At 36.5% G+C, this 12,595-nt stretch overlaps 1 protein-coding gene across 7 annotated transcripts in view; it reads left to right on the top strand.

The window, feature by feature from the left end:
* ZEB2 (zinc finger E-box binding homeobox 2) overlaps positions 1-12,595 on the top strand; it is a 132,223-nt gene that overhangs the window by 114,045 nt on the left and 5,583 nt on the right. For all 7 annotated transcript variants that reach the window (XM_070581312.1, XM_070581315.1, XM_070581313.1 and 4 more), the window contains 3 exons: positions 2,169-2,277; positions 3,183-5,152; positions 6,537-6,717. In XM_070581312.1, coding sequence (XP_070437413.1) covers positions 2,169-2,277; positions 3,183-5,152; positions 6,537-6,717 — 2,260 coding nt within the window. The remainder of the gene's footprint in view (positions 1-2,168; positions 2,278-3,182; positions 5,153-6,536; positions 6,718-12,595) is intronic.

Genomic DNA, 12,595 nt, shown 5'->3' with positions numbered 1-12,595 from the left:
TAGAGTATTTTTACAAGCTGCTACTAGTTTATGAAATCTAATTAAGAGTTTTAAGGAAAATCAAAAAAGCATATAATATATATGCATATATATATTAAATGAACTGAATTAATACTAAAATGTTGGATCTACATTAAAAATAATCCCTTTTTAATGTGCATATTTCTTGTTAAATTTTAAAATTGCTTTGCCTTTTTTGGCTTATTTGTGTCAAAAATAAAAAGTCTACAGGTAAGCATAGCTTCTTCAATCCTTAAAATGATTGAACAGGATTGATTCACAGTGTCCCTTAAATGTTTTAGGAAAACTGCTCCTTCTGTCCCCCTGAGAGAATTGCCTGCAGATTGATAGTATGATGTGTTCAGATGGTAACACAAATGGTGTGCCTTAAGTCCCAATAACTGGCCCTACAGATCTGGAATCATCCTATCTAAACCTTAACACCATATCTGTTTTTAAAATTATTAAACAGGATATTCTATAAAATTCTTGTGTTGTTTTCTTCTGGGCTTTATTTTCTTTGAATAAGAAAATGAGAATAAGCAAACACAATGAAGCAATCGTGATGATACTATATTATGGAATTTTACTATTTTAAGAGAACAACTCATGTAAAATTATTCCATTTATATCTGATTGGATTTGTCACCTGAATGTTTTTCAAACTTCAGTTACCAAAACCAAGCTTGCATAGTTACACTTATGTAACAGTTTATCTCCCCTTGCTCATATGCACAAAAACTCTAGGAAAAAAAAAAAGTGCCTAGATATTTATCTAGCATAACTGCTTTAAATTTCACATGCAGAAGTGTGATTGTGTTGGCGCATTATGAATGGTAGCTTTGGTGTTGAAAAGTCCCCTCATTTGCTCATGGCATTTACAATTAGTAAATTAAAATGATTGTATCATATTAACAGTGGCACAACTAAAGTTTATAGTAGTCCTCTGAGGGCTGTGGGGGGAGACAAAGCAGCTGTTGCTGTTTGTTTATGCAACTCAGCAACATATGAGCGCTGGTCCCTCAATGGCGCTCGGCGGGCTGGGCTCTGCTTGATCTTTGAAGGTTGCTGCTGTTTGAACAAACCTCCCTGTGTCCCATGTAACACCATCTGTCTCACTAGGAATGTGGGAAGATTCAGCACACCCTAGCAGTTGTCATACCGTTTCTGTGCTGTCTTTTTGCAAAAGGCTTTTGTGTCATTGCTGCTTGAAAAAGGCTGACCTCCTACCTTGAGCATCCAGAGTGGATGACTGTATTCTTTTTTTTTTTTTTTTCAGAATTCTAAGTCACAGTGCTTTTTTTTCTCTTGTTCAAAAAGGTCAGCTGTGTTTGATTATATCTTCGCTGCTTTTAACTTGTCTTTTCAGTAAACTTTTTTTCTTTTTTGTCCCTACTTCCTAGCACACTACTAAAAAGGAAAATGAAAAGTCGTTGAAGTCTTTCCTCCTGGCCTGTGATAAAACTGCTCAAGCAGCTATAACCCAAGATGTTGTCTCTTACATTTGACAATGAATCAGATCTGATATGCAACACCTCAGGAAAAACAGGGCTTTCATTTGCTCTTAGCACAGTGAATGGGATATTTAAACATGCTTATAGTGTAGTGAAATATTTACAGTCAAGGAGATTTTTGTTTGTGTATGAGGCTTATTTTCTTCTTCTTCAAATTTGGCATTGCTTTAGTATAAGACAGACTTTTTACCCTGATACAGAAAATTTGATAAAATTAGTTATTTGTGTGGGGAGTTTTTTGGGAGACTATTTAGAATTTTCACGATAATATTTTTTTTCCTTGACACAACAGTTGCATTCCAACAGGGAATCTTCAGATTTTAGAATTTGCAGTAAACACAGGGAACCACAAACATCTTTACAATTGTGCTTTCTCATCTCCAAAGGCTCAAAGAAACATTTTGGAAAACAGACTACAGAGATAATTCTAAAGCAAGCACTGGATGCGCATGTGAAAGCACTTTTTTTTATTTGTTCCAATTTTATTGCCAACATTATCACTTTTATTGCAACTCTGGAAGACTGGGCAAATAAATAAACATGCACTCAAACCTTTTGGCCTGTCTGAAAAATAGAGGCCTTTTAAAAATATTTGTAACAAATTTCCTTTGTTCATCCTGCACAAAACTGATGTCAGTCTTTCTCCTTTTATAGCACCAAATGCTGACCCAAGGAGCAGGTAACCGCAAGTTCAAATGCACAGAGTGCGGCAAGGCCTTCAAATACAAACACCATCTGAAGGAGCACCTGCGAATTCACAGCGGTGAGTAGCAGAGGTGCCGGTGCTCACATTTGCATTTTGTTTCATTAGGGGACTTTTAAAAGCTTGTTTAAAATCTACGCAATCCTGTTCGTAGCTTGTTGGAACTACCCATTTACTTCATAAACTAGGTGTATATGCTTTGTCTTCATGAGACCTGTGGTACTACCAATAGCATGATCTTATAAACAGAAGAAGAATGTTTATCCTTTCTAAAAATTGCAAAGGCTTTGATTTCTTACAAAATCTAGAGGCTTCTTTTTGTCCTTCTAAAAACCCTTCTACACATTAATATTTTTGACCTGAAGAAACTCAGCTGGCAAATTCTGAAGGATATTCATTTTTGATACCTAACCATGAAAGAAAAAATTGAAGAATTTTGGATAAGAGCTTTTGTATAATAAACGTTCTTTGATTCCTCAGAGCTGTATATTACAGAACAACATCCCACCACTGAGATTTCTTCTTTATAACTATTTTGATAGCTCTGCCAAGCATTTTATTACCAAATTGGATGCTATTCAAAGGACTCGTTGGATTGGTAGAATCAATGGAATCTCCAGAGTTGATTAAAGCCATGGCTACACTTCCCTTTAAATACTGTGACATCTTTATTGTGCTATTGACCACACATTAATCTGACACTGTTTAAATAGGAGGCTGCCGATGGCAAGACAAGATTTGGGATCTTGGCTGAAAAAGGCATAGATAGCCCTCACCTTCCACTGCTACCATCTTGAATTATGTCTTCCCAGGGTAGATAAAGCCCAGAAACAGTTATGGCCACATAATTCTAATCTAAGCACCTAGAATGTAGAGGTACCCCATTGTATTCCTTTCATTTGATTTCACAGATTCTGGTAATTACAATCAGAGAAATGTAACACTAATTTTAATTATCATTTTAGGTGAAAAACCATACGAGTGCCCAAACTGCAAGAAACGTTTCTCCCATTCTGGTTCCTACAGTTCACACATCAGCAGCAAGAAATGTATTGGTTTAATCTCTGTAAATGGCCGAATGAGAAACAATATCAAGACGGGTTCTTCCCCTAATTCTGTTTCTTCTTCTCCTACTAATTCAGCCATTACCCAGTTAAGAAACAAATTGGAGAACGGAAAACCACTTAGTATGTCTGAACAAACAGGCTTACTTAAAATTAAAACAGAACCACTAGACTTCAATGACTATAAAGTTCTTATGGCCACACACGGGTTTAGTGGCACTAGTCCCTTTATGAATGGTGCACTTGGAGCCACCAGCCCTTTAGGAGTTCATCCGTCTGCTCAGAGTCCAATGCAGCACTTAGGTGTAGGGATGGAAGCCCCTTTACTTGGATTTCCCACAATGAATAGTAATTTAAGCGAGGTACAAAAAGTTCTACAGATTGTGGACAATACGGTTTCCAGGCAAAAAATGGACTGCAAGGCTGAAGAAATTTCAAAGTTGAAAGGTTATCACATGAAGGATCCATGCTCTCAACCTGAGGAACAAGGAGTTACTTCTCCTAATATTCCACCTGTCGGTCTTCCAGTAGTGAGTCATAATGGTGCCACTAAAAGTATTATTGACTATACATTAGAAAAGGTCAATGAAGCCAAAGCTTGCCTCCAGAGCTTGACTACTGACTCAAGGAGACAGATCAGTAATATAAAGAAAGAGAAGCTACGTACTTTAATAGATTTGGTCACCGATGATAAAATGATTGAGAACCACAACATATCCACTCCATTTTCATGCCAGTTCTGTAAAGAAAGTTTCCCTGGCCCCATTCCCTTGCATCAGCATGAACGTTACCTTTGTAAGATGAATGAAGAGATCAAGGCAGTCCTGCAACCTCATGAAAACATAGTCCCCAACAAAGCTGGAGTTTTTGTTGATAATAAAGCCCTCCTCTTGTCATCTGTACTTTCTGAGAAAGGAATGACAAGCCCCATCAACCCATACAAGGACCACATGTCTGTACTTAAAGCATATTATGCTATGAACATGGAGCCCAACTCTGATGAACTGCTGAAAATTTCCATTGCTGTGGGCCTTCCTCAGGAATTTGTGAAGGAATGGTTTGAGCAACGAAAAGTCTACCAGTATTCAAATTCCAGGTCACCATCACTGGAAAGGAACTCCAAGCCGTTAGCTCCCAACAGTAACCCTCCCACAAAAGACTCTTTATTACCCAGGTCTCCTGTAAAACCTATGGACTCCATAACATCACCGTCTATAGCAGAACTCCACAACAGTGTTACGAATTGTGATCCTCCTCTCAGGCTAACAAAACCTTCCCATTTTACCAATATTAAACCAGTTGAAAAATTGGACCACTCGAGGAGTAATACTCCTTCTCCCTTAAATCTTTCCTCCACATCTTCTAAAAACTCCCACAGTAGTTCTTACACTCCAAACAGCTTCTCTTCTGAGGAGCTCCAGGCTGAGCCTTTGGACTTGTCATTACCAAAACAAATGAAAGAACCCAAAAGTATTATAGCCGCAAAGAACAAAACAAAAGCTAGCAGCATAAATTTAGACCACAACAGTGTTTCTTCATCATCTGAAAACTCAGATGAGCCTCTAAACTTGACTTTTATCAAGAAGGAGTTTTCGAATTCAAATAATCTGGACAACAAAAGCACTAACCCAGTGTTCGGCATGAACCCATTTAGTGCCAAACCTTTATACACGGCTCTTCCTCCACAAAGCGCATTTCCCCCCGCCACTTTCATGCCACCAGTCCAGACCAGTATCCCTGGGCTCCGACCATACCCAGGACTGGATCAGATGAGCTTCCTACCACATATGGCCTATACCTATCCAACTGGAGCAGCTACTTTTGCTGATATGCAGCAAAGAAGAAAGTACCAGCGGAAACAAGGATTTCAGGTAATGAGACATATCTCTTTGCTCTGAAGAGAGGAGGTAAAAATGTTATCATTTACGAGCATATAGGGAAAAAAATCTTACTAAAAAAATGAAGTGTTCTATTTTCAGCAGAAATAGAAGAGTTTGTTTTAATTTGAACCTAAAACTGAGTGGGCTAGACAAATAAATGGAGAAAGAGTAGAACACTGTACTATTTTAGCTTATTTACCTTTAATAAGATAAAGAACTTAGTATTTATTTTTGAGATTTATTTGGATTGATCCGTCTGCTTTTAGAATTATACTTTGATAACAGTATTTGGTAGGACTTGCATGGATGCTAAGAGTTAACATTTATAACAGTCATATACTTTTACAGATGTTCACAATGTGCAATACTGCATGTCTAAAGTTGATACATACTTGCTTTTATAGAGAATAGTTTATTTTGAAGTGTATTTAAAAAATGTTTTGTACATTCCACATGACTTTTAATGTAATTTTCAAATTAGTGAATAATTTATGGTTTTTCAAATACAAAAGTAGGTATGTTTTAACATCACGGAGTATAATGCCTGTTTGCAAAATAGGAGCGTAAATAGCAGTGCACCTCTGTAACAGCTGTTCCAGGATTCCCATTTCCAGTGCATCTGCCCTCTTTGTAAATGTATTTAAGCCTATTTAATCTTCTCTAATATTAATTAGTGCAAACGTAGTCTAAGAAAACTGAACTGTGGACTAGCAAATGGAAATGTATGTTATCATGCAAGTTTGCACTCCTTTGGATCAAGACAAAATAAATATCAAGAAATTTAATAATTTACTGATCCACATTCATTATTGCTCAATGCTGAAGGCTGTTTTAACATAGATAGAACATTGATAAAAAGTGTTATTAATATTCCCTATTTCAAATTAGAAAATTAAATATAAAACTATAGCTTGAGGCCTTTAGTTGGTAGACATACATTTAAATAGATTGCATAATAATAACATTTTGTACCTAAATATAAAATTCAATTAAAATGGGGTTTCTACAGCTACAGATCATTTCCAAAGTTAAGCACACTGGAAATACACAAAGTCTGATGTTTCATTTTCGCTCTTGGTATTTCCTGATATAAAGAAAATTAAGGATTTTTTAAAAATTTGTTTTTCTCACCTTCAGAGCTGACTATTTTCTGTCCTTGAAAAACAGTGAGCTCTACCATCTGGGGCAAAGAAGATTTATATTTTCTGGAAATGTGAGACCTCCTCTATATGTTTCATGGAAAGTAATAGTTTTTAAAAAGTAGATCAATTAGTAGCAAGCCCTTTTGAGGTTCTCCAAGTGTCAGCCTATGCGAAGTTGTTTGGTATAAACACAAGGAGAAGAGACTGTGTTGAACTATGTGATTGTATCACAGGGAGAATTGCTTGATGGAGCACAAGACTACATGTCAGGCCTAGATGACATGACAGACTCCGACTCCTGTCTGTCTCGAAAGAAGATCAAGAAGACAGAGAGTGGCATGTATGCATGTGACTTATGTGACAAGACATTCCAGAAAAGCAGTTCCCTTCTGCGACATAAATACGAACACACAGGTATGAGTGACTTTGACTAGCTAGTTAGAGCTTCCCGGCCTGCTGTACATTTCATAATATTTAATGAGTACACTTGTGCAACATAAGATGTAGCATATGCTGATACCTTCAACAAGGAAGAAATAATGCTTTTGCCTAGCTCCGTAGGACTTTTTTGTTGCCTATTTACTGGATCATTCATGTGTTTATGAGTGTGCTTGTCTTCATATCTTTCGAGATAATCTGTAAACCAAATTCACAAAACATGTCAAAGGTGTATTTAAATGGCCAGGGCAATGAAACAGCATGACACAAGTCAGTTATTGAAAATATCTTCAAATTGTCAAGCTGTGATGAACCTGCATATGTAAAAATTTAATAAAAAATTCAGTCAATGATGTATTACTTTCATCACCCAAACTTCAAGTAAGCCACGATTTGGGGATGATTTTGTTTGGTTTTATAAATTGGCCATATTTTGAATAAAGTAAAATGTTGGTACTATGAAAGAAAAGACATAAGTATTAGGCCAAATGAGCTAGTGAAATTACTTATATTTGGAAGACTAAAATAAAAACTTTTCTAAATTTAATTAATTTCCAATTAATGCATTATGAATTAGGAACAATTATAGAGGTGACAAGATAGCGGCCTAATTCTTCCCTATGAGTAGAGAGATAGTGGGTTAATTTTAAAGAGGAAAGGTGGAGTATCATAATGTGAAGCAGTCCCCATAATCCGAGATCTGATCTGCACCTTCCTGGGAGCTATGCCTATGTTCCCTCCCCCCTTCTGTCTCCTTCTACCCTTCTACCACAAACTAACTCAGCCTCAGCCCCGTCCCTAAGCCATCTCCAACTTTTCTCCACTAGAAATTTGGAAAGGGTGAAAGGGGTAAAGGGGCACGTATGTGTGGTGACGGATAAAAACTAGACTATTGGTGGAGAGCACAATGCAGTCTATACAGAAACCGACATATAATAATGTACACCTGAAATTACACAATGCTATAAACCAATATGACCTCAATAAAATAATTTGAAAAAAAAAGAAATCTGGCATACTTGACTGGCCCTAGATGGGGAAAGAAACAGTGTAGAATCTCAATCAAAATATCGGCAAGGAAAACTACAGAAACACTCTCATTGTAAGCTACAAAGTCTGGTAGCAAACATTTTAATATCAAGGAAAAAAGTTGGCCTAACATTAATGCTTTTTGGGGAAACGTGGTGAAGAGACAGAAGAGAAAAAGAAGAAATGGAAATGTGAATACTTTCTGTCCTACTTTGACTGTCTAAATATGTAGCACCCTTTTTAGAGATGGAAAATTATCCTTGGGAAGCACTTGTACAGGTCATCTTCCCTTTTTTCCTCACTGGGCATGTGCAGGAGGCAGCGCGAGTGACGAGAATCAGCCTGAGGGTGGGGGGAAGTTGGGTGAGTTCGACAACATTAAGTGTTGAGCGTATTTGTGAAGAGAACAAGATTGATAGATAACAATGCTCTTCCTCCAATCAAGCCAGTTTTCTTTTTCTTCAACTATCTGATATTAATTGCTATTGTTTTAAAAGTTCAGCTAATGACACTTTAAAGACAACCTAATTTCAATAGCAAATCTCAGTAGTTTTTATACTTGTGTGATATGATTCAATGTTTGAAACATCAAAATTTCCTACATTTGTCTTTTATCATGGATATCAATAGATATTTTCTTTAGTACCAAGTCCTACTTAAGTATTTATACAGTAAAGATATTTTTATACCTAAATTTACTTTAATATTTTAATCAACCTCAAATATATTTTGTATTTCATTATTCAGCTACAATAGGCACATCTCTGAAGGCATCTTTCCCTCTCTGATTGGTTTTATTATATGACCATATGCAAACTCTATCATTCACTACATGGTGAGTGTAAAACTTTTATTTTAGTGAGGGCTATCATACATATTAACATCCAGTCAATATCTTTATTTCTTATAAATGCGATAGTCCATAAACTTCATAGGTGTATAGATAGTTGAGAGACCCAAAAGTTGACGAACACAAATATGCATAATCAATTTGAAAAATATACTGTACTTTAAAAAATGAAAATAAACTGTTCTGATTCTTTAAGATGTGAGAAGATCTGCTGCCTAGAAATATTGCCTAGCAACAAGATGTTAACCATCCAGTGGTTTCCCTAAACGTGTGATTAATTATCCTCCTGTTGGCTTCCCAGCTTGTCAAGTTTCCAGTGTGTTAACTTTTTGGTCTCTTGACCAAACATCTCATGACATTTCTACTGTCAGTGTCTTAGGTTCCATCAAAGTGAAATTCTTCATGAATTTTCTCTCACTATATGTGGAAATTTCGTCCATTCTCCTTCCCTAATTGGGCCCCACAAGCCTTTGATTTGTTTATGTTAAGCACTAGTAATATTCTGAGAATGTATTAATATGAAAATTACAAGTGAGAACAGTCTTTGGGTTGATTGATTCTAAGGTTGGAAAATGAAGTTGAATTATCATTTGATTATGTGTTGATTACCACTGTGTCATTGATAAAGTGTGTTTGTTACATCTGTCTACAACTTAACATCCAGAATAGTTTAAATCAAGACGGAAATTTTGAGCTACTTATTCTTGAGATCCTGTGCTCTGTTACTTCGACCTATTTAGTTTATTTCCTAGGCAGACATCAAAGATACAATGCTTAATTTTCCTTACAAATGCTGTATTCCTTGCTTGCTTTTCCTGGGACCTGGGACTGGGACAGAGGAAGGAAACCCTACATAAATATTGATTTCAATAGGATTAATTGTCACAAACAAGGACTGTGAAATAAAAAAATCTGAAATTCCCATTAGGCACTGTCAAGAACTCATTTGTATTCCACTAAAATTTACATCTGACATTTACTGAGTACCTTGTCTATTGAAACATTGTGGTAGGTGCTTTTAAACCCACTTTATTTTAAAAAGTAATAAAAATGCTTCTACTATTGAATAAAGTGGAAGTTTTAAATAAATTACCACTTTTGTTTCTCAGTTAAATATAGCATTTTTCATACCACAAACCTTCCACTTATTAACTTCAGTTATCATTCTAGCTGTCGGGTGAATCATGAACCTCGATATTAGAGAAAACAATTTACCCTAAAAAAGTTTTGATTCACTCAATGTCAATTTCAATGTTTTTCTGAATCTCGTTCATATGGAAATTTAATCCAAGGACATCTTGATTTGAATCAGGTAAACCAATCAAACAAGTTAAAAAGAGATGCATGTCCAAGTCACTTCCTATTTAAACTAAATTTATTAAATGCTTACCAGTGAAATTTCTGGAGATCAATAGAATATTTAGTGCAAAGTGTAGGTCAAAACTCCACAATTCCTGCTCTCAAATTCTGTCCTTCGCATGACATAATAGATGAACATTTTATTCTTTCAGATTGTCAGTTCATAATGGAGAATTAATATATTTAGGTTATAAGCATATTGTTTATTAACAAATGAATTCTCTAAAAATTGATGAACCATAGACCATCTGTATAACAGATTGCAGTTCAGTGGGCAGCCCCCAAGCATTTCGAACAGGCCTTGAAACTCTCTCTCAGGCCCATTCTCTCTCAGGACACTGCTTTGTGTTTTGTTCCTTTGGAAAAGACAGAGGCATCTCAACTATAATGTTCATTCACAGTTATTCACACAGACAGTCTGTGAAGTGACCTAACTGGTTGACCTTTTTGTGCTCCTGAGCTGATGAGACACTAGGATCTAAAGGAGGTTGTAGGACAGTTCTCCGCATGCATTGCTGTAGCAACTAAAGCACCAAAACATTTTTCATCTGCAATTTCTCTTCTCTCCGTTCAGATTCACTTCTTCCATGTACTCTGCTCCTGATACATGGTGTCTTGCTTACAACTTGGGAAATTATTGAACATGTATTAATGAATGCAAGTAAAAGTATCTAACATTGACTGAGTGCGTACCACATGCAATCCTGTACTAAACACTTTTCCTATGTTGTCTCCTTTACTCCTTATGCCCTGTCCACAAGTTAGGTCCACAAATGAGCTCCTTTTACCGACAAGGGCCCTGATCCTCAGGGAGGTTAACATGCCTGAGACTGCACACTTGGTCATAAAAGAGGGATTTAAACCCAGGCAATCAGACTCCAGAAGCTGTCTCCCCTATGTAACACGGCACCATCCTGCCCCTGGGAATGAATTGCCACTGTGGGAAGCATCTTATCCTTGCTCCTGATAGCATCCTTTTCCTTAAGGTCCAAGTACACATAAGAGACACCAACTTCATGCATAGCAACTTGAAGTTTTCTGGAAAGCAAAACCTCTGTCTTTCTTCCAAATGTACTTCTGCTTCCTGTTAAATTACCTCCCCACCATGGTGGTCTTGTCAAATGGAGAAGCACGCTGTCTTTCCAAACTCTTGGCACTCTATTGGAATTCCCTTTTCTGTTATCCAGTTTACCTCATTCAAAACATCTTTTCCAAAAGTTGAGTGGTTCTCATGTGGTTTGAATTATACTTTTTTTCTTCAGACTATTAGCTACCTTCAAGTAGATTACTAGAATCTTCCTTCTTTCCAATACAACAAGTAGTCACCAACAAAGATCTTTCTAATTTGTTCTCTTACAGGTAAATAACTTCTTCCCACTCTAGTATTGTGCCTTACCACATTTATCATCACTAAATTTATATTGGACGTTCCAGTAAGATAAAGACCATTAATGAAATAACATATAGCAGCCTACAGCATTTTCTAAATAGTAGCATGCCCCAGGGGCATTCAACAGCATTATTAAAGATATTTGATTACTAATTGAGATTATATATCCCCATATAACTGAATACCTGAAGTGTGTAGAATGGGTTCCTAATCTTATAACATGACACTTAGCAAATGAAAATGGGGTTGAATCTAGTAATGCTGGCTTTTAATTTAATTTGCTGAAATGCAAGTCTGTATTAGGAAATATAAGCACATAGCTTCATGTATGTTATGAGGATACATAGTTCTCTACATGACACATCTCTGACTTTAACTCTGGAGCATCAGTCTGATAATTTTTTTTTTTTGTCAGTTCTATTTTGGAAATAAACTTTTAAGTATGGCAGCTATGGAAGGTGTTGAAGGCATTCCAGTGCTATTTGTGGCCTGGAATCAACCAGATGTGTTTAGGCTTGGCACTAGTTTCAAGTTCCAAACACTGGTTAGAAACTGCCTGGAATGCCAAAGGAAATATAGCATTCTCTCGCTGAAGAGTATTTTAACACTCAACAAGTGGCTGACATCTCATGGAAAACTTGAGAGGGAAAACACTATTAGGGATTAGTTCAGCCTCCAGAGCATCCATCTTTCTACTTTGTATTTTCGAGTGATTTCTTCTCTGATTTTTATTCTTAGACTCACAGGGCTGGTAAGACACTCTTACCATCATCTTTCCTCTTTCTGCTTCTGCCTAACTTGGCAGTTTGCTCCTGTTTGAGACGTAAAGCCCATTTTCAAATGACTCGTCTATGATGTAACAAGCAGAGGGTAAAAAGGGCAGTGCCAGCGATGATGCCCTCTTTGTCACTTTTATACAAGTCCTTGTGTTAAAAATGCAAGGAAGAGAATTACCTGATAAAAATATGTGCTAAAGCACTAGAAATTTCTTGCTCAATAGGATGTTTTTCAAAGTTTTTAATGAGGCAATTAGCAATTAAAAGCTTCCTTTCTGAGATTTTTCCTCTAGCAGCTTTCTAGTTTCTTCTTGTTTATTAATTGTATTGCATGAGCAAGCATTAGAACACCAAATTATGAGATGAAAATGCCTCATCCTAACTCTCCTCCGATTAGATTGAGGTGTGTTGATCTTTCAGCCCTGAGCAGACACCCTAATGCCTGAGTCT

Source organism: Equus przewalskii, chromosome 17 (assembly GCF_037783145.1).
Source record: "Equus przewalskii isolate Varuska chromosome 17, EquPr2, whole genome shotgun sequence".
NCBI classification, from domain to species: Eukaryota; Metazoa; Chordata; class Mammalia; order Perissodactyla; family Equidae; genus Equus; species Equus przewalskii.
Note: the sequence above shows the minus strand (reverse complement) of the source record. Positions and strands in the feature narration are given on the sequence as shown.